This window comes from Saccostrea echinata, unplaced genomic scaffold, assembly GCF_033153115.1.
Source record: "Saccostrea echinata isolate AGI-Se365-2 ecotype Australia unplaced genomic scaffold, CSIRO_AGI_Sech_v1 ptg000054l, whole genome shotgun sequence".
NCBI lineage: Eukaryota > Metazoa > Mollusca > Bivalvia > Ostreida > Ostreidae > Saccostrea > Saccostrea echinata.
In genome coordinates this window covers 44,516,830-44,540,517 of record NW_026889803.1, presented here as the reverse complement: position 1 = coordinate 44,540,517, position 23,688 = coordinate 44,516,830, and the positions used below count along the sequence as shown (strand labels likewise).

The following is a 23,688-nucleotide window of genomic DNA, read 5'->3' as shown; positions in this document are numbered from 1 at the left end:
TTCCTGGACCGACAGTCGGGGAAAACAGTCGAACTGTTGGACTTTTTAAAGAAATTATATAGGGACTGTTTAGTAGGGGTATAACAAATATATTTGTTATACCCCTACTAAACAGTCCCAATATAATTTCTTATTATTTTTTTTTTTTTTAAATCCAACGTTGCGACTATTTCCCCCGACTGTCGGTCCAGGAACTGTTTATATGGACTGTTAAAAAAGGACAGTTGCCCGCTGACGTCAAATGGCGCTACATTGAGTTATCTTTTCCTCATTCGGCAAACCTCGGCTGATTCGGGTAACCGTGCATTAAATGTAATCAGCCAAGTAATATAAATCTGTCGTTAAGATAAATAGAAATGGGCGATGTTCGTTTTGCTGCGGCGAACGAAGATGAAATCCAGGTGGTACTTGAAAGAAGGGACAGTAAAAATACAAAAAAATGTTTTATTTTGTTTTAAATTCATGAATTTGATTTATTAGGAGCATAACAAAACAGTTGTTGACAGGAGTCTCCGAGTCGGGAAACAGTCGATCTGTTGGACCGGAGTTCAAGCTGTTGCCCGCGGCCTAGGCCTTGGGCAACAGCTTGCACTCTGGTCCAACAGATCGACTATTTCCCTCTACCCCAGCTGCAGTCAACAACTGTATAATACTATTAAAAGGATTTCATTTGAATTCGAATTTTAAGATCTAATTTGAATATAATTTTCTTAATTTTTAGTTCTAATGGTCAAAGATCAGAAGTCAGAGCTTATACGAAGTTAAATTGCCCGTCTGTCTGTCCGTAAACAATTTTTCAAAATGTGACTTCTACAACTTATGTTCAATTCAATAAAATTTAGATCACGAATAAACTAAACTAGATAACCAAAATCTTTATATCGCCTATTAGATATTGACGAGCTGCGTTGTCATTATTACTGAAAATATAATTCTCTGTTAAATTCTTCAAACACGATAAAAGATTGCTTGTTTATTCAATGTTTTCCTTGCATTTGTTAATGTTTTACGGTGAAATTATACAGTTATCTTCAATAGTGCCATAAACATGTATTCTACAAGTTTCAATTATTAAAATTATACATAGCACAATTCTTCATATATCAATGAAAAAGTCATGGTTTTATCTGATGATAAAGTGAGTACGAATTCATAGCAGATGTAAACCTATAAAAGATTAGCAATGGGACAAGAATGGTTTGAACATATGCCCAATTTCGCCTATTGCCAACAATTTTCTCTTGCCCTTCTGCTGGTACATTTTGATAGATGGAATAGAGAAACCAATTTATTAAGTTTGTTATCGTCAAAATTAATGCAAGGGAAGAAAGAAGTGAAGATCTTTGCCAAGATAATATGTACCGCTGACACTGTATTAATAGAGATGTTTGTAAAAAAGTCTCTATTATTTCAATAAAGTTTCGCAAAAACAGAGCCAAATGTTCCTCAATGTTTCCCTGCAAGGCGAAAAGAAGTCCATAAGTACTATACGCTACTACACCTGCAGAGCTGAACACCAGAATGGTTTCACTTGTTGTAAGAGAACGCTGATATTGACTCGTGGAATACGTTTTCGACAAATGGTCAAACGCAATGTAAACAATTATGATAATCGCAATTGAATTAACACAATTGCAGATTTCATATGAATTGCGAAGTCCTTTATTGTTATCCGGATACACGAACGAAAGAAGAAGCCATGTTAGAAACGTGGGCAGATTCAATATGACGGAAATCATAATAACAGCAACGTTAGTAGCCCGATTTTCAGTATTTCGAGGTAACAGGGGTAAAAGTTCCTGAGATTCATCTGTTCCAGTCTCTTCAAGATCAATTTCAGTTATCCAGCACTCTTGTTCTGTAGAAGAATGCCAAAATGACAACACAAAACTTGATGCTAGGATGAAAAATTCCATCTGAGTTGGTAACAAAAAGGGAAGAAGCTTTAGAGCTAAGTCTTTTTGGATCTTAGAACTAAAGAAGCATTCCGATTCGTTTTTAAAGGTTTTCATATGTACTGTTTCATTCGGGTTTGTAGCATAAATACCATTTAAACTACTCACAACAGAATTCAACCATACAGCAAAATTTGCCAGAGAAAGAAATACAATTACAAAATTGATTTGGGTTGACTTTTTGAAATGGTAATTTCTGAAGTATGTTATGGTTCCCATTTGCAAAATAATAAAACAAATAAACATGAATGTACTAAGGACACTTAAATACATCATAAAATCATCAGACACGATTGGAAAACATTCGATTTTGATAGCTATGTATACAGCGCTTTTCAAAATGACACCCAGTCCAAACAGCCAGAGAAAAACAACTCTTAAATTAAGAGAATAGTCTTTAGGCATTTCTTTGTTAGGTGGACTTTGCACGAACGAGTTAGAGCATATCAAGACAATCAAGGCCAACAATCCGCATCCGACAAGTCCCATAACCAATCCCCAAACAACAAACCGCGCAGTATCATCGGTCGTCTGTTTCCCGGAATAAATACCAAGAACCACGCACAAACAAGATACCAGATGTGCAAAGGTCAGTGTGGGAGATATCTCTTCGTTCACATCATTTTCATTTTCTTCGGAATAAACCTCTGCATCAGCAGTTGAAAACGGAATAAGAATCGTTCGAAGCACGGCTGAAAACCACGAACGCACTTTCATTGTTTCCTATAAAAGACAAATATCAAAATATAACAATTTGCCTTTATTCTCTCTCGAGCTTTTAAAACCAAAACAGAAATAATTTGCCATACCTAAGAGTTCTATATACTATTCATGGATGTATACCAAGAGAGCTTCGATGATCCTAGGTTTGTGTCAATGTCATAATGCACATCACTTGAAAAATTCACCTTTTTGTGTTGAAACTGAAAAGCTTGAAATAAATTCATGCACAAGGAAATGTCAAAATGAATAACTTCCTGGTCGAATGATGTTTTAAAAATTAGTTATATAGTACTTCCTCTGTCTGTCACGCAAAATTAAAGGGGCTTGAACACAGATTTAAACTTAATATTTTCCCAAATTTCCGGTATAATATCATTAATTACATGTTTTTAGCACATCCGACTGATACATTATAAAAGCGCATCTATAAACTTTTATCTGACTGATTTTTATTTTAAACTACGAATTTCGGGACGCGTTTGATTGACAGACATTCTTTCTCTTTTATGAAGAATAATCTTTTCTTAGTTTTTAAGAAGAGTAGAAAATTTGTTGTGTATAATGAAAGATAATAAAAATACAATAATGATTTTTTTTTTAAAATAACGTAAGAAAGCAAAACAAACACACCAGCGTTGTCATTTTGTGCTCACTGATGTGTGCCGAGCAAACAGCTCGTTTGTTTGATTTTTTAACGTCCCTTGGAAATTTTTTCACTCATATTGAGACGCCACCACTTGCTGTAGAACTGTATATTCGGCACTTACGGCCTTTGAGCAGTGAGGGATCTTTTCTGTGCCAGCAATTACTGAGACATGGGACCTTGGTTTATACTGTCTCATCCAAAGGGCCGGTCTCGGCGTCCCGCATTGGGATTCGAACAAAACACTTAAGGATCGAATCATTCCGCGACTCTAGAGCAAACGGTCTAACCACTGCGCCACTAGGGCGACGTAAACAAATTGAACACACCCAGCAAAACGTAAACGTTAACAAATACAGAACGCCTTCCCATGATATTTGACCTAATATTATGAAAAATGTTGTTATTGAATTTTAAAAATGTGCATGTAACTTCAATTCAGTAAACTCAAGTTTTGAATAAAAGTGGAAATTTAAATTTGAAAACAAACGGCAATGAAACTTTGTCCAGGCCCCTTTAGTGGTATATATTTATATACCAAGGAATTTTATATCAAAATCCATTTTGCTTTACTTTTATACAATGAAATATGGAGATAACGAACAGTAATCAAGCTTACAATACAAACCGAGAACAGAGCAAACACAGACCTTTAAAAAGTTTTGAAGTAGGATCAGGTGCAATGGAGGAGTGAGCATCCTCTGTCACATTATCTGTGTGCTCCTTGTCATGATTGGGCAAATGAGTCAATCCGTAGACAATTCGGTTTGAAAATAATGGCCTAACAATTAATATGAAAAACGTCAGTCAGCATTCGATGATAGATTGTATTTTTTGATAAGGTCATTGTTTCGATCATAGAACTTTAACCGAGACTTTTGATATACCGTATATACTTGCCTATAAGTCGGTTGTAATTTTTGAGGTTATTTTGAAGGATTTGCCATTGACCTGCATATAAGTCGGTACAACTTTGCAAGAACCGGTTGACAATTTCAAATCAATGTTTTGATGATGTTTTAACCTGGTTTAAGTATTTTTTGTTAGGTACATGTATGACGCCAATATTTAATTTTAAATCATTAAAAAAATAAGTAGTGTACACTTAAGATAAAAATAAAATTATTGAAATACATGTATGTAAATACTTGTACTTCATGCATAATCTTAGAATACAAAAATGATATAATATTTTAATATCAGACTTTATTCAACGATAATCGTCGGACACGTTTATAAAATACTACATGTTGCCATTCAAAATAATACCAATTTTTTATGACTCGTCTAAAAGAGACATAGAGTTTTGGACCAAAATACCGACTTACAGGCGAGTATATACGTACGGTACTTGTTTCATCAACTTGTTTGTTGATATTTGCCTCATTTTAGAAATTGTACGTACGCAGAGAATACGCTTGCGTTATGTCTACGAGACATAAACTCAAAATGCAGATGATAAGGGTATATTGCTACTTAAATAAGGGAAGTTGACGATAGAACAGTTTAAGCCATCACGTTTATCGTAAAGTTTTGTTCTTAGATTACCAGTAAGGTATTTTTCTAGTAAAATATCCGAAGTTGATATCAAAAAGATTATTGAGTTTCTGATTGACAAAATCTTTGTAGTATTTGGAGATTGTCTTCCAACAATCTATCGAAATTTCCATGGGTACCAATTGCGCCCCGTTATTAGCTGACCTAAAACTATTGTTCATTGATCACACGGCGTCTACATATCTAAATGTCGAGTTAAAGGCCACAGCAAGAGTTTTCTTCTTCTCATGTGCAAGTCTTTGAATAAATTCTGCTTCATATGAAATAAAAAATAGGTCTGCTAATAAAAGAGTGCAATTGTACCCACGAGAATTCTAACAGAGTGTTAGAAGACATGACCTCCAAAAACTACAAAATTTAAGATATTGTTGGTCAGAACCTCAAGCTTTTTTTTAATGTCAACTTTGGAGTACTGCTGTGTACAATCAAAATGTCTTTAACAAAACAATTTTGCAGATGTCTATATAATGACAAGGTAAGTAAATTTAAAGCAGCTATGATGTCAAAAATCATGGACTTTAATTTATCGTGGGAAATGGTTGTATGAAGCGTTGAAAGGTCTTTCGTTTTGATATAATTGATTTTGGTAAAATTTGTGATTTCAAATTTTCTAAAATTTCCTTCGAGTTTCCACAAGTATCCACAACTGATTTACACCACTTCTCGAATATATTATAGTACAATATTCCTGAAGGTTCTCCTTAACTGCTGTTAATATTTTAGTGCGGAGTGAAGAAAGAGACTTGGTAGATCATTTACTGGAACCGCTATATGTATCTTTTTTTGTAAGAATTTTATATAGTTCAGGAATCAAGTATAATTATGGTTTTTCAAATTCAATTTTATTGTTAGAAAAATTGAAAAAATATGTAAAACTGACATATGATTTTGAAGAATATCCTATTTTGAAAAGGAGCATTCGGCATAAAATGACTATATCATTGCAGTTTACCACAAATTGTGCTGAATTGTGTGCAAGAACATTTCATGGTAGAGCATGAGATAATCCAAGGGCCCTCACCATAGTCGGATACACACGGGTGATCTCGTCTTTTATTCATCACCCGTGGGCAAACTCGCCGAAAAATCGTCCTATGTAATTAATATCCGCGGGCCATTTGATTGGCTGCTCCACAGAGTCGCGATGGCAAATCAATGAATTAAATCGTTCCAATTTTCTGATTGGTTATCCATAATCAACAAATTAGCATATTTTACGACGATATTTCGGCAAGTTTGGTCACGGGTGATTAGTAAAAGACGAGATCACCCGTGGGTATCCGACGATGGGCCCTCACGTTAAGGTCAAAAATTTCCTACATTTCCCAATATTTATTTACATTTTTCATTACCTTTCAGGTATATTTCATTTTAGAGAACACATAACTTCTAATTTACACATTTCAGACACTAGTATAAGGTTACAGTGGTAATGAAATCTTCAGAAAGGTGAGCTTGTGCTCTGTGTATCGAAGCAAGAAGTATGAAAAATCATCAAAATTGAAGAGGTTTTGAAAATGTTCTCATTTTTAGGTCACCTGAGTTTACTCAGGTGACCTATTGCTATCCGTTTTCGTCCGTCGGCGTGCGTCGTGCGTTAACATTTGAACATTTTCAGCTTTTTCTCTGAAACCGCTCAACCAATTTCAACCAAATTTGGCATAAAGCATCTATGGGTGAAGGGGGACAAAATTTGTGAATTTCATGGTCCCTGCCCCCCTGGGGCCTGAGGGGTGGGGCAAAAACCACTAAAATTAACGCAATCTTTAAAAATCTTCTTCTTTACTCCTGGACATCAAGCAGTCAAACTGTTGGAATGCCTGTAATAAGCACTGAGCCCTCTACCAAAATTGTGAAATTCATGACCCCAGGGTTAGGGGTTCTGGGGCTAGGGTGGGGCTATATAGATCATATAGTAAAAGTGCATTATTTCTTTGAAAATCTTCTCTGTTCCTGGGTATAAAATAAACTAAGTAAGTACATAGTTATGATAAGCAAGAATGCCTCTTCCAAAATTGTGAATTTCATGGCCCCTGGGTCAGGAGTTCTGGTGAAAGGGGGGGGGGCTCTATTGATTATATAGTGAAAATGCATTAAATCTTTAAAAATCTTCTTCTTTGCTCCTGGGTATTAAACAAACTAATTAAGTACATAGTTATGATGAGCAAGAGTGCTTCTTCCAAAATTGTGAATTTCATGGCACCAGGGTCAGGGTTCTGGTGTTAGGGTGGGGCTCTATTGATTATATAGTGAAAATGCATTAAAACTTTGAAAATCTTCTTCTCTGCTCCTGGGTATTAAATAAACTAACTAAGTACATAGTTATAATGAGCAAGAGTGCCTCTTCAGAAATTTTGAATTTCATAACCCCTGTGTCAGGGGTTCTGGTGAAAGGAGGGGGGCTCTATTGACTATATAGTAAAAAATGCACTATTTCTTTGAAAATCTTCTCTGCTCATGGGTATTAAAGAAATTAACTAAGAACATAGTTATGATGAGCAAGAGTGCCTCTTCAGAAATTATTAATTTAATGGCCCCTGGATCAGGGGTTCTGCTGTTAGGGCGGGGCTCTATTGATTATATAGTGAAAATGCATCAATTCTTTGAAAATCGTCTCTGCTCCTGGGTATTATTTAAACAAAGGAAGTGCATGGTTATGATAAGCAAGAATGCCTCTTCCGAAATTGTGAAATTCATGGCCCCAGGGTCAGGGGTTCTGGTGAAGGGGGGGGGGGCTCTACTGATTATATAGTGAAAATTCATAATTTCTTTCAAATATTTTTTTCTACTCCTGGTTATAAAGCAGAGAAACAAGCGTATAGAGCAAGGATGCATTTACAAAATTTTTAAAACTTGTGGTCCCAGGGGTTCTGTTGTTTCTCTGAAGGGGGGGGAGGGGGGGCTCTATTGATAATATAGTGAAAATGTGTGAATTCTTTGAAAATCTTAAACTAATTGCATAGTTATGATGATGAGAGTACCTCTTCCAAATTTGTAAATTTCATGACCCTGGGTCATGGGTTCTGGTGTTAGGGTAGGGCTGTGTTAAATAGTAAAAATGCATTATTTCTTTGAAATTTCTGCTCCTGGACATATTGGAGGCAAACAGTAAAAGTTTTAATAAGCAAGGGTATTTGTACCAGAATTTTAAACATCTAGACCATTTGGTCAAGTGTTCTGGTCCTGGCCAGGGCTCTATTTATTTGTATTCTACTGAGTGAAGTTATTCCCCTTTGCCATTCACCTTTGATAATTAATCACTGAGATCATGTATTTGAAAGGTTAATAGAATAATAGAATTATGCAAGAACATTGATTGTATAATACAAAAAGTACTTTCATAGTTTTAATGATCAGGTAGACTTGGAAATAATAGATGAATAAAAATGAAACAAAAATAACTTATCTTTTTAAATGTTCTTCAAAGGCCAAGTGAGGCCAATTAATGTGAGAGGTAATAATATGGTGTTAAAAATAGATATTTTGTTAAAAGTCTGCATGGTAATAGTGATAAATGGGGGACAGATAGATAGATATTAGACCAATTATTTTGTTGATCTTAATCGTACTATTTTTCTTGCTTTTGGAAAAAAAGCTTCATTTATCAGTTTATAGATCCTCTAAATTGTTGTACTCAGGTGACCGTTAAGGCCCTTGGGCCTCTTGTTCACATTCTTATGGCATCTCTAATTCTAATGAATATAAAAGCTTGGATTAAGGTTTCTTTTGTTAAAAATTACAATTTAATTCTATTTTAAGGCCATCTTTAAAAGGGTACCATAATTAGCCTGTTACCTTACCTTGTCCTGTGCCTATCTTTTGTTGATTTGACAAGTGAGAGGTTTAAATGAATATTTAATGCCAAAAATTAATTCTATGTAAAAAGAGAATTAGTTTTTAAATTGTTTTATCTCTTTTAAAACTTCATTGAAGTAGAGCATGTATGCAGAGAAAGCTATATATGAAATATATTTCATATATATATCAAATGCCACTTCGGCGAGAAAAAAAGCAAGTCGACTCGAAGTTTAGAAAGGAATGAAATTTCATGAAAAGACTTTACCTGAATCCTGCCAATGAAGGATTTAAGGTTTCATGTTTGTATCGGGAAGAAATAAAAAAAAATCTTGAAGAGCATTTAACACAATTTATTCAGAAACCTTTACATGATGAGAAGAAAACACTTGTTGTGGCCTTCACCTCGACATTCATATATTTCGACATTTTATCAATTAATTGTACATTGTAGTTCTCCGTTCCTTCGTCGACTCGATATAATCCTAGTGAACTCGAAGTAAAAGACACCACAGAGTCTGCCACATCCGTTTCATATTTGAATGTTTTACTGACTATAGACGATAATGGCCAACTGTCAACTAAATTGTATGACAAACGAGATTACGTCAGCTTTTCCATCGTCAACTCTTATTTATGTAGTAAATGTCCGCTATCAACTGCTTATGGTGTTTGTGTCTCCTGCCTTATTCGATACTGATGAGTTGAGGCAGCTACTGACAGATACGTTGGTGTTACAGGGATTTCAAAAACCTTGTTTAAAGTCAACATTAGTAAATTCTATGTTTGTTATAATGACATTGTTAGCAAATATAGCCTATCATTAGGTCGTATTTTGGCTGACGTGTTTCATATCAATTGTTAGGTCTTTATTGTCTTCCGCTTTCACTGAAAATGGGAATATTACTTTGGGACTGACTGTCCGTCCGTCTGTCTGTATTTAACACTTGTTCCCGGACGATATCTCAAGAAGCCTTTAAGCTTTTGCAATGGCCTAAAAAAGACCCCTATTGATTTTGAGGTCAAAGGTCATAACTTCATAATTCTTTTGAAAGTGCTAAGAAAGAAGAATTGGACGTTATAAGGACAATGGAAATCTGTTATATTTTTAGACAAAGCACAAGTATTTGTTGGTCGAACGAAAAATATATATTTAGAAAAAGGCCATTAAGAAGTGGTGAATAACACGTAAAGCACCAATATGCACAAGGTATTTGGACCCGCGCCCAATTTCATACAAGCCGTTATGTGTGGCATGTACAAACGTTTTCATAAAATCATTATTACAGTGTGATAAACATTTTATTTAAAAAAAGATCTTCTTTACACAATTTAAAGAATAAGTAATCAAATTTAAATTTTATTATCCATATTTGGCTGTGAAAATTTTGTATAAGGAGATCGTTATGTAGATTTTACAGTAATAGAAAATTAAAAAGAAAATCCGCCCCCCCCCCATCCCCCAATTTTTAGGCAAATAAGGATGAAAATTGAAACTTTAAATTCATATGGCCATAAGGACAAAAGCTGAGAGGTCAAGGTTGATCTTTTTTCTATCTCCATATGCATTTTTTTTTATCTCTTCCACCTCTTCTTTTTTTAGCTCTACTGGTCAGAGACCAGAAGAGCTTATGCGATAGTAAGGTGTCCGTCCGTCTGTCTAGCTGTCTGTCTGTCTGTAAACAACTTTTCAAAATGAAACTCCTACAGTTTTAGTCTGAATTCAGTATAACTTGACACACAAGTATACTACACTAAGATACATAATTCTGTGCATCGGTTTTAAATTTCGATGAACGGTGTTGCCATGGTTACTAAAAATAGAGATTTCTGGGAAGTACATTCAAAACGCTACTCCTCCTACAGTTTTGGTCTGATTTCAGTATAACTTGGCACACAAGTAGATTACACTAAGATACTTAATTGTCTTTATTATTATTATTATTTTTTGATTTTCTTGAATGATGTTGCTTTGTTAAAAGTACAAACCAGTAGAGCTACAGTCTCATCAGAGACTTCTGGTTTTGTCTTGCGGACGAGACCTTAATAGCCATTCTCTGTAAGCATTTAAACTCTTATATAGGGAGTGTTGCACGCTAGTTCTTGGATTTTTATGAAACTTGGCACACATTCCTATATTGATGTATGAAACTAAAATTCATAATAAAATGGTTGCTATGGTCAATGGTTACCATGGCAACCAACATACATTTTTCATGGCCTACAAAATGCTAAATTTTGATGAAAAATGACCATTTTTGACTAATTAAAAGTCTTTAATACAAAAAGATATTTACATGACTTTATCTTTTTGTCAAAATACATCATTTTTATAGTTCTTTAGATAATTTCTAGTATTTGAGTAACTTAACCTCATAGAAAAAATATCCCCCCTTTTTAAGTATGATTTTTTTAAGGAAAAATTGTAGATTTTAGGCTCTTTTGAAAAGCCTGGTATAAATTTTTGCGGACATATTGGAAAAAATAAATACATTGGTTTGAAAGTCCATATATAGTTGTAATATAAACCATAAAGAACCACTTGGTATTCATATCTTGTTTTCATGTTACCATGGTTACAAACTAATGCTTTTTTAAGAATTCCAGACAAGGGCAATAGGTATCTACTATCAGTTTCCATATAAATACCTGAGTATTTTAAAATGGATTAAAACCAAATTTGTACATATAGTACACAATAGCAAAAACAAAGAAAAAAAATCAATTTTCATAACAAAAGGTCAAAGTTCAAGGTCAATATGGCTCGATTTAGATGGAAAAGTAAGGAAACTAAGCACATTTTTTCAATGCCATAACTAATACTCGTGTTTTAAACAACATAATTATGAATAAACAAAATTACAGTTCTGGTGGACAATACATGTAACTAGCATCACATGAATTGGTAAATACGGACAGAAGGTCAAAGTTCAAGGACACAATGGTATATAAAATTTGCCTTTTTGTCCCCTACTTTCACTTGAAGTGGGGGATACATGTATTTATTTAGGTTTGTCTGACGTCCATCCGTCTGTCAGTCTGTCTTTCTGCAACACTTTCGTTTCTGCACGATGTCGCGTGAAGCCTTTGCAATGAAAGTTTATATAACAACTCCCTGTGACCTAAGGAAGACCCCCATTGATTTTAAGGTCAAAGGTAAAGGTCATGAATCATAATTCTGTCTGTTTTAACACTTTATTTCCGCGCAATATCTCAAAAACTTCGAGCTTTTGCAATGAAATTTTACACTGAAACTCCCCATGGCCTAAAGAAGACCACTATTGATTTCGAGTGCAAAAGGTCAAAGGTCAAGGTCAAAAATTTATACATTCTGTTTGTGTGTATACTTTTCATTTCTATGCGATATCTCAAGAAGCTTTTAAGCTTTTGCAATGAAATTTTATATCATAACTCCCTTTGGTCCCGCCCGCAACTCTTAAAGTATCCCGTTCCCCCAACCCCACCATCCTCCGACCCCACCCCTCAAGATCCGTACATGCTCTTTTTTTCCTTAAGCAGGGGACACAGCTTCTCTGAATTAGCTTGTTAGTATAGCATTTAAACTCGGATATTGTGGATGTCGTATCCTGTTTTATATACAATGCATTTTACTGAAATTAGTATTACATTCTCACCTTTAGCTTGATGCATAATGTTAAAAAGCTATGAGAATGGTTTCATTTATTGAAAAAAAAGTAGCCAACTCAAAATATTGAAAACCTATACATGTACCATATTGAGTGACTTGTACGTAGAGCATTGTGCTACGTGCATGTAAATACACTCTTTTGTTGTTTTGGTAGACTAAGTCCTTGTTCTAAAATGTACATTTTTAGACCCTATTCAACACTCCACACTTTTCCAGTGACAGTCAGAATGTGTTTTCCTGTGACTTTTTTTTCAGAGAAGTTGACAGAAAAAGCCCAAATCCATTTTACTTTGCAATACAGTAAAAATCTATCATGTATTATTCTTAAAAACTTGAAAATTAAGAGACACTGAGATGATAAATATTTTAACCCAAATATGCCTGGATTTAAGTAATAGATCTGCTACTTCCAATATTTAATCAATAATAATCTTTTGTAAAAATCTGCTGGACCTGCTCAGATAATCTGATTTTGTGTTTTCTCGAATTTATGTCGGTTGCTAAGTTTGAGTTGGTTGGTAAGCTTGATAGAATCGTACACCTTATGGTTTGTATTGTAAACATAATTTCTAAACTTGAGTCCTTGAAAATATTGAAAATAATCTGTCCCTGCCTCCTTCTTACGGTTTTCATTTTTTAAAATGAACATGATAAAGTAACCAATGACCAGGACTTACTCCATCCCTTCCAGGAACAATGTAAAAGCACTTACCCCAAATAAATGGGTAAGAGGCATTTGTAAGAAAAACACGGATCCGTTGTGAAACATTAAGAAACGTTATATATAAATATGAAAGAAAGCGGTTCATTCATAGGTGATTAACCCCAACCCGCCCCCATTCCCGAGTATAGATTTTTTGTGTTTAATTTTATGATTTTTTTCTTTTGTTAGAAAGGGGTGGGGTGGGGGTGGGGGGCTTGTCAGAAATTTATTTATGTTTTCATTATTAATAAAATACAGCTACACAGATTTACTATTAATTTTACTGCTACAAGGTTCAATCTACATTTATCTTAGTCTAGAGAAATGATAAACTTGATAAAAGTGATAACTTTAAATATGATTCAGACAATTTGTATTTCTATGCAAACACCCCCCCCCCCCCCCCTTACAAAAAAATTGAAAGTATAATTTTCACTGGTCGAAAGGAATCAATTACAAAACAAAACTTTTTCATTACTGACCTTAACAATTTTTTTTATTCTTTTTTTTTGGATAAAGACCATTAATTCCCTTAAAGAAAATACTTGGATCAGGAACATTATCAATTTCTTTGTAAATATTTTCAGTCATTGAATAAAAAGTTCAAATCTGAAATATACACAGATAACTTTTCTCTCTTTTTTTCTGAATCAGATACAGATAAAGGCAAACAGTAGTATTAAAAAGATTGAGTTTTCTGTTACATCCCTCACAAATACAGGGTTTTTAGGTGTGGATTTTTTTTCTACATGTAGCCTTTAAATAGTGATAAAATATACTTTTACGATCTTTAATTTTAGAATGAGGGTTCTAAAGAGTATCAGTTTATATTTCAAATGTAGCAAATCCTATCAAGTGAAAACACTCATCATATAAAAATTGTAAATTATGAATGACATAAATTCTGTTTAAAACTGCATAATATGACTGCGTTGACTATGGGTTAAGGGACGACCGTTTGATTCAGAAGGGGGGGGGGGGGATGGGCAAATTTTTTCCGAGTCAGATCATTTATTTTCATGGAATTGAAGGACAGATTATTTATTTCCAATATGATCCAGGACAGATTATGCATTTTTTTGCTTCACTGAAAAAAGTCTGAAAATAAAATAAACAATCGACCCCGCCCCAAGGGAATGGGGGGGGGGGGGGTAGGCATTTGTTTCGGGAATAATTTTTTTTTATTATTTTTTATAATAATAATACTTATTATAATATGGGTTAAAAATTATTACCGAAACAAGTGCCTTTGGGTTGGAGGTTGAGGCACTTATCAAAGATGGATTATTTATTTTCCTGCCAGTTGAGGACAGATTATTTATTTCCAACATTTTCAAGAACGGACTTTAGTTTCTAAAATCTGTAACCCCCCCCCCCCCCCCCCCCGCATCAAATGGTCATCCCTTTAATGACAGACATCAACTTACATACATCATTCAATATTCAACTTCAACTTCCAGTTCTGTACAAACATGTAAATGTAGCTTGACTTTAATTATTTAGGTAAAATCAATAGCCTAGTTCTCTCACATTATAATTCAGTTTTTTTTTCACATTTGTTTTAAAAAGGCACTGACTTTCCAAGGCTGTATTCATTATAATACATGTATATCACTCTGACTAGGACATTGTACCTCTTCTTACAACCAATTCAATATAATTCTGATATCTCAAGTTTATCTTTTATCCCCATTTTGAAACTCCTAAGACCTTGAGGCTTAGGTTTCAATATCATGAATGTGCACAGAGCTGATTTCCTGTACCATGTGGTCTTTTACATTTCGCCACTGTTCACTCATCAAAATTATTCTTTTGCATGCAGGAAATAAACAAAGCGGTTAAAATTTGTATGCATATTAAATAAATAGAAAAAACCAGTTGATTTTACTTGAAATCCAGGATACATGTTGATAATGTAAACAACTTCCAGTCAGTTTTGTCCAATGATTTTTTTTATCTCTCGCACTAAAGAGCTCACAATTATCAAAGGGAGATAATTCAATTTTTAAATGAATGTCTGCTATTTTAATCATAGATTTCTTAAATTTATAGACTGAATACCAACAATGTTTTTAAATACCTTTTAAAATCAGATGTCATACTTTTTATTTCTGTGAGTAACATGGATTGAAGTAGCCGCATTTCATTGATTGCCATTCCCAAAAATTGCATTTTTTCAGAAAAAATCAACTTTAGACACCGTTTCCATGGTAACTACTCAACATTCATATGATCTAACAATATTTTTTGGAGTAGTTTATGAGGTGGTAAATTCTAGCCAAATTTGAAAAAGATCTGTGACTATGCGTGCCACAAAAGTTTAAGTGGTTACAGAGAATGGCTATTAAAAACCGAGGCCCCGTGTCACGGTAGGCGTTGTCACGATAAAGAACCCTGACTGCTCAATGGCCTTGAGTGCCGAGTAAAGGTCAAAATTTGAAGCCCTTTACCGGTATATGGTGACGTCTCTATATGAGTGAAAAATTCTCGAACAGGACGTAAAACAACACACACACAATCTTTTTTCCTTAAGCGGGGGACACATTCTCTGAATTAGCTTTTTTACACTAAATTTAAGCACGGATTACTTCGTCTACCTGATCAATACAAAGGGCTCACGGCGGGTGTGACGGTCGACAGAGGACGCTTACTCCTTCTAAGGACCAGATCTGGCATTACCGGGAGTCATTATTTTGTGCCCTCTACACAGATTTGTATTGTTTGTAGGCTTTCTTGAGATCGATGACTCTTCGTTATCTTCACCTTTTTCTTTAGCAAAGATCAGACGATTTTTCTCTCATTGGCCACATGTTCATGTTCATGAAATATCTAGAAGTATTGCATATTTTTCTATATTAAAATGAAAAATGAATGCCAGAAGTTCAAAATATAAAAAAAAAAAACATTTTTTTTTTTCATGAGTGCCTAAAACCATTTCAGTTCTTTTAATTTATACATGTACTACTTTAATTATTCCACATTTACATGTAATAATTACTGACATCAGGATGCTAAATATCTTTACATTGGCTTGTCAAAATGGGAAAATTAAGCATTTATCAGGTCGACCTAGTGTTCATTTGTATCCCATAAATTTTTTTTCTGATTTCTTTACAAATACACGTAAATCACATAAGCGAGTACACATGTAAACGATTTACTCTTATATAATCTTTCAATTAAAAATGAATATCAATGCAGTAGAGTTTGTAACTATGGACTCTTATGGAAAACTTTATAGAAAATCTCTTCTTTTTTTCTAAAACATTATTATACCGCAGTATATTCATAAAGGAAAAATATCTTTTTATCTTGCTTGCTTCCGTATAAAATATTTTCATGTGTTTAAAAAAATATTCCTTTTCTAAAAACAACTTCAATTCCAAATATTTCCTCTTCATTGAATTTCCACATTAACGGACTACGAGTATTTTCCTTATTTCATTTCTACGGAGGACGATGAACCATACCTGTCATAAAGAATAATTCATGTAAAATGTCCTGAATACTTTGACCACATATAACAAAAAAAAGGCCCTTTCTTGATTCTTCTTGTACTATACGAGTATCTTCCCTTTGCTGTATCTGCACTATGGATGTACACTTATAAGAAGAATAATCTGAACATTTGTCATCATAAAAAAACTTATCTTAATTCCAGGTTTTCAAAGCTAGTTTGTTTTATTCAAAACAAATAAAATCTTTCTTAACCTGATTTTCAAGATATTTTTGTGTATTTTGTCTAATTCTTGTATATTAACACGGATTCATAAAAGATAAATAATTCGGTAGTTACAAAATATGTGAGTTTTGTTTGTTTGGTTGGTTTTTTCATCACTTGATAATTCCCCTAAAATGGCCTTTCATCCATATGCTTACTTTTTTGCATTGTACACAGTTTAAACGTACTTCATCTTAAAAAATGTTTGATATTTAATAGCAATCAGTCGTCTAAATTTGGTACTGGTATATCTATTGAAATGCATATTTTAGGTGCATATTAAAAACATTCTATTTAATACATGTATAAATTCAAAATACAGTAGCTTCATCAATTTACTGAAAAAATACATTAATAATACACTTTCGATACTAAGCATATTTAAAAGGTATATATTACATGCAAACGTGTATCTAAAACATGTCAATCCTGTTGATATTGTAATTGAATTATGGTTTTATCAACTGATATAGTGAATATGAATTCAAAGCAGACGTAAATCTATAAAAAATTAGCAATGGGACAAGAATCGTTTGAACATATGCCCAATTCCGCCTATTACCAACAATTTTCTCTCGCCCTTCCGTTGGTACATTTTGATAGATGGAATAGAGAAACCAATTTATTAAGTTTGTTATCGTCAAAATTAATGCAAAGGACGAAAGAAGTGGGGATTTTCGCTCAGATAGTATGTATCGTTGACACTGTATCAATAGAGATGTTTGTAAAAAGGTCTCTATTATCTCAATAAAGTTTCTAAAAAGAATGGCCAAATGTTCTTCGACGTTTCCTTGTAAGCCAAACAGCAGGCCATAAGTACTATATGCCACTACACCAGCAGAGCTGAACACAAGAATCGTTTCACTTGTTGTAAGAGGACGCTGATATTTACTCATGGAATATGTTTTCGACAAATGGTCAAATGCAATGTAAACAATTATAATTGTTGCAATGGAGTTGATACAATTGCATATTTCGTAAGAATTGCTTAATCCTTCATTGTTGTCTGTGTACACGAAAGACAGGAGAAGCCAAGTCAGAAACGTGGGCAGATTCAGGATGACGGAAATCATAATGACAACAACATTACTAGCCCGATTTTGAGAACTGCGAGGCAAAAGCGGTAATATTTCCTGAGATTCCTCTGTTCCAGTCTCTTCTAGATCAAAATGAATTTCACACTGCTGTTGTTCTGATGAAGAATGCCAGAAGGAAAGGATAAAACTTGATGCCAGAATAAAAAATTCCATTCGAGCTGGCAAAAGGAAAGGAAGAAGCTTTTGAGCCAACTCTGTTTGAATTTTAGAACTGAAAAAGCATTCTGTCTCTTTTTGGAAAGTACTCATGTTGACTGTGGCGTTTGGGTTTGTTGAATACGTACCATTCAAACTGCTCACAACAGAATTAAACCATACTGCAAAATTTGCTAGTGACAAAAAAACAATGGCAAAATTGACTTGGGTTGATTTTTTAAAATGATAATTTCTGAAATACGTTATTGTTCCAATTTGCAAGATTATGAAAAATATAAACATAAGTGTGCTTATTATTCCTATGTACATGATAGCATCTTGAGACGTTAAGTAAAAACATTCTATAGTGATAGCTAAGTTTACGGCGCTGTGCAAAATGACAGACAACCCAAAAATCCACAGAAATATAATCCTCAAGTTCAGAGAATAATCTTTAGGTATAAGTATGTTGGTCTCGTTGTGTATAAAAGAGTTGGAGAATATCAAGACAAATAATGCTAATACTCCGCAGCTGACAAGTCCCATAACCAATCCCCAGACGACAAATCGCGCAGTATCATTAGTCGTCTGCTTCCCGGAATAAATACCAAGAACCACACATAAACAAGACACCAAATGTGCAAAGGTCAGAGTAGGTGATATCTCTTCGTCCACATCATTTTCATTTTCATCACTTTCTGATTTACCGCTTGAAAACGGAATTAAGATTGATCTTAATACAGATGAAAACCACGAACGTACATGTACCTCCATTTTTTCTACAAAAGAATAACATAGAACCTAGCTCTTATGAATGGTGGAATTTGGCGGATAATTATACTTTTTCAGTCACATAGTTAAGCAAGCAAATTTGTAAAATGAAAAAAAGATTATTGCAGAAATTGAATACTTTACCTTAAGATGATAAATGCTTGACAGTTAGATGATGACAAAGCATCTTGGCTTAAATTATGTTCAACTTAAATGCTTCGGAATATCACCAATATTACAAAGGCTTTTACAATGTTCTTCCAGTACGTTATCAAACTACATGATACACCAGGGGTGACTATTAACTTCCTTATCATGTGATTATGGAAAAGAAAGTCACCAAAAATGTATTTATGGTTTTTACTCAATTCCCATTATATCTCATTTAGAATATCAAGGAAATATTTCTAATTGCACTGTGTACATAGTCTCTATATCAACAACAGATAGAAAAAAGAGAATTGGTTGATTTGACATAAGCTGTCTCCACAGAAGCCTTTACATGTATACAAATGCGACTTTTAAAAAATGAAAATGAAATTATATTTCTTAATTGAATTTTATAATGAACTGAGTGAAATATTTTGCAATGTTGGCAAGGAAAGATATGGTTCCTGGAGAGAACATTTGATACGATCAAGAGTTTTGTGAAACTAAATCTACAGCTGTGTCAACTCTAATAAGCCGTGCTTGTGATTTTCTAAACTTAAGTTATTAACAAAAAATTACATTAGTTTTTAGTCCCCTTCGTAATCTCTTGGAAAACAAATGGATTTTTAGAAGAATTAATTGAGGTGTATAACAAAATCCAAACTTAAATTTGATATTGGAAATATTCTTAGCTCAGACTACCCTCAGTGAAAAACCTCTTATTTCAAACGCATATTAAGAGTACCATATAATCGGAAACATATAATTACATATAATTTAAATGTTTTCTCTTCCTCAGTCTTATTATAATTTTGAAAAAAGATCTTTGATCCGCTCACATACAGTGTACTCGCCACACAAGGGATCTAACCACAACTGACCTCCTGCCCTCAGCTATCCCTTTTTTCAACACAAAATCAAGTCGTCTTCAGTAGTGGGTCAAACTTTCACGAAAACATCATACATGTATCCTTCATTGTTTGCAAATGAACAACGTTTCAAAAACTGTTTTACATTATAATGAAAAAGAATAACAAACGAGCATTTTCCTATCTTAAAATTTGAATTCAACAAGGTTGCTTCATTTTGGTAACGTCGGGAGTTTCTGTTCCCAATTTTCCCGTCAAGGATATCCGTAAATAGTACAAATCGTGATCTATCATTCCATAATACTAGTTCATTGAACTTCATTCGTACGTGACACCTCCACCCCTTTTAAAGCGTTAGATCTTTGTGAACGGATGCGAGCGGATCAAAAACCTAAGTGTGTATGTATTTAAAATAGATTGAATACTTTCTGTACCAGCAATTCTATCCGGAATCATTGATCTAATTACATCAAATAATGGAACAAGAAATACCTAGACTAAACAAAGCAGGTTTAAAGAAAATCAGCATTTAAGCTTTAATAAAAAATACTTTAATTTAAAAAAAAAAAACTTCACGGCCTATGCGACTGTATCAGATATACATACTGTTTGCTTGTTTGTTGTTAAACGTCCCTCTCGAAAATGTTTCACTCAGATGGAGACACCACCACTTGCCGGTGGAGAGCTGCAAATTTTGACCTATACTCGGCACTTAGGGCCATTGAGCAGTGAGGGATCTTTTTCGTGCCAGCACCTACTGCGACACGGGACCTCGGTTTATACGGTCTCATCCGAAGGACCGGTCTCCACGTCCCACAGTGGGATTCGAACCCGCGACGTAAGGATAACTCCTTACACCGCGACTCTAGATACATGTACATCAACTAAATAATGCGCCAAAACTCATCACTTTACATTCCTTGACACTCTGTAATCCAACTATATTTAAATTGCCTGCGAAAGAAATCCGATGTATTTTTTTTTCGGCGTGAACAAACACAATTCATGTCTATTTAAAAAGAAATACTTAAATTTTCAAATGTATAGAAGTATTATGTCTGTGTAAGGAAGATTAAATCAGATAATATATTGGTATCATTTTAAAGAAGGAAATGAAGTAGGGGTGTTTCCTAGAGTATACGCTTAAAATATTGATATACAATTATATATAATATTCGTTTTTCTTCCTTGAGAAAAAAAATGTGTTCTTTTTTGAGAGAAATATTTCAGGAAATTAAAAATTATTAAAATACTCGCTTAGTTAAATGACCATAATTAAGAAATTAATTACAGTTAATTTCCTTGTTAAATTTACCTGTTTCCTGTCTGTACTGAAAATATGTTCCTATCGATTACGACAAGGAAAAAAAATAACACAAGATCAGAATATATCTACTCGATGATATGTTGAAAAACGAGATAAAACTATATTTAAATTTATTTACAAACCACTTGATCATGTAGACAGCAAAAATGCACGTGCTCAGTTTGAGGTGAAACGATAGGTCAGAAGAGGAAGTCAAGGTCAAATGCCCAGGTGCTTGTACAGAGCGTTATTAAATGTATTGTACTTTTCTTAAGAAACTCAAGTTTAATATATGTTCAAATAGTTATTCAAATAGTTATTTTAAGAACAGTTAAAGGATTTGCACATACATACACTTGTAATGATTTCACTAGATTTTTATCACCAACGCTACCTAAAACAATATAATTTTTTTTCTCACATTTTTTTGTTTTTCTATTTGTCCTCAAGATATCATCTTGTTACAAACTTTAAATTTACCTCCACCTAGTAAATGCAAAATTTACAGCATCTTAAAAGTTAGTTTGAAAATCATTTCAAATAAATTTAAGGAAGCTCTAAACACTGCACACAAAAGAGTTCTACTTGCAGAGTAGTTTTATGCAGTTAGAGTGATCTACCCTTAGAAGTAAGATAAAAAAAAAAAACTAAGTTATTTACAGTCAATTACACGATTTGTAATAGATTAAAATATTCTAAGCATTATACATGTATTAGACTAAGAATAAGTAATTAAATTCATTATTCCCATTAATTTTCCCAGTGTAGGTAAACAACAGTGATTTCTGTTTGTGAATAGTCCTCGTCTTTGAACATTTTTCCTGCCGAAGTAAGGTAGCTAGGTACCTTATGTTGAAAATGAACTAAATAGTCTCAATATGCTTACCTTTATAAGACATATTTTTCTCCAAGTCCAAAAAAAGACTTTTTGTTAGTGTTTAGAGCTTCCTTAAGGAACGTTTCCTTTGATACAATGTAAGTTCTTTGATCGTTATAATGACATTATTAGCAAATATAACATATCGTAGGGTCGTTATTTGGCTGACTTGTTTCATACCAAATGTTAGGCCTTTGTTTTTTTTAATACTGAATTTGACTACGGAATGTTCCGTCAACCTGATCAATACATAGGCGGGTGTAACCGGTCAACAGATGATGCTTTCTCCTTCATAGGTACCTGATCCCACCTCTGGAATTCCAAGGTTCCGTGTTTTATGCCCTCTTTACAGATCTGTATTGTTTATAGATTTTTTGAGATCGGTCACTGTTCGTTATCTTCAACTTTTTCATTGATGAGGAGAAATAGTTAAATTTTGTTTGTTTGTATGTTGTTTAACGTCCCTCTCGAGAATTTTTCACTCATATGGAGACGCCACCACTTGCCGGTGGAGAGCTATACTCGGCACTTATGGCCATTGAGCAGTGAGGGATCTTTTTCGTGCCAGCACCTACTGCGACACGGGACCTCGGTTTATACGGTCTCATCCGAAGGACCGGTCTCCACGTCCCGCAGTGGGATTCGAACCCGCGACGTAAGGATCAACTCCTTACTCCGCGACTCTAGAGCAGACGCTCTAACCGCGGGCGACTAGTTAAATTTTGAATTGAATCTAGCTTAGGGTAAGCTGGATATTTCTAATGGTGGAAAATGGATTGAGTGTTAAAAGTATTATTTTTCTTCCATTTGTCAATTAAATGAATACAAAATCCTAAAGTATGCCATAAAGTACAATATTGCATTCGATACATACAATTGTCTGCTACAAATGAATAATATTGCTTGATAAAGCGCATCATCTCGGTCACAAATATTCTCCTTTAAACCATGACAAATAAATGTATACAAAAATCAGATACTGGTAAACGAAGATAACGATCAAAACTGTATACGAGGAAATGATTATCTCCGCTTTTTATTTTCGCCTACATTATAACTGGGGCGAATTTAAAAAAGACAGGTTATCCTTAAACACAACTGTATATTGGGGAATTTTAAATGGGATAAAATCGTTCACAAGAGTGATGGGGCGAAAATAACACGGAGCGAAAATAACATTTATACAGCAATTGACATAATTATTCACAAAAACATGTATTTATTAAGGAAAGATGATACAAACTCTTTCTTTAAAAATTACGTATGACAATAACAAATAAATCTATGTTTATATAATTATGTTAAATAAAAAAGGTAAGATACATCATTCGAAGTTGTTCAATTGTGTTCCAAATCAATGCATATATTTATAAGGGTTATTCCAAAGAACAGCATAGAATGTTTACAATTTCTGAATACTTTAGAGAATTTTAAACATGTACACGTATATAAATGTATGTATATATCATTTACAATCAAAATTCTGAGTATGTTAAAGTATCGTTCCGTATACATATATACCAACCCATGCATGAAATATATGGAGATAACGAACAGTATTCAAGCTCAAAAGTCCATTAATCAATACAAAATAGGAACAGAGCAAATACGGACCTCCAAACATCAGAGGTGGGATCAGGTGCCATGGAGGAGTGAGCATCCCCTGCCGACCGGTCACACCCGCCGTGTGCTCCTTGTCATGATCGGGAAATAACGGAAAAATCCGTCGACAATTCG

The 23,688-nt window shown here is 33.9% G+C and overlaps 2 protein-coding genes across 2 annotated transcripts; both read right to left on the bottom strand.

Moving 5' to 3' along the window:
- Positions 1-988: 988 nt before the first annotated feature.
- Positions 989-2,675, bottom strand: LOC133205354 (uncharacterized). The gene has a single exon (XM_061341153.1). It carries the CDS (start codon positions 2,670-2,672, stop codon positions 1,116-1,118), a length of 1,557 nt encoding a protein of 518 aa, XP_061197137.1. The 5' UTR covers positions 2,673-2,675; the 3' UTR covers positions 989-1,115.
- Positions 2,676-17,113: 14,438 nt separating this feature from the next.
- LOC133171789 (uncharacterized) lies at positions 17,114-20,470 on the bottom strand. The gene is made up of 2 exons (XM_061306591.1): positions 20,375-20,470; positions 17,114-18,757 (listed from the first exon to the last, which is right to left on the bottom strand). Exon 2 carries the CDS (start codon positions 18,750-18,752, stop codon positions 17,196-17,198), a length of 1,557 nt encoding a protein of 518 aa, XP_061162575.1. The 5' UTR covers positions 18,753-18,757; positions 20,375-20,470; the 3' UTR covers positions 17,114-17,195.
- Between the last annotated feature and the right edge of the window lie 3,218 nt (positions 20,471-23,688).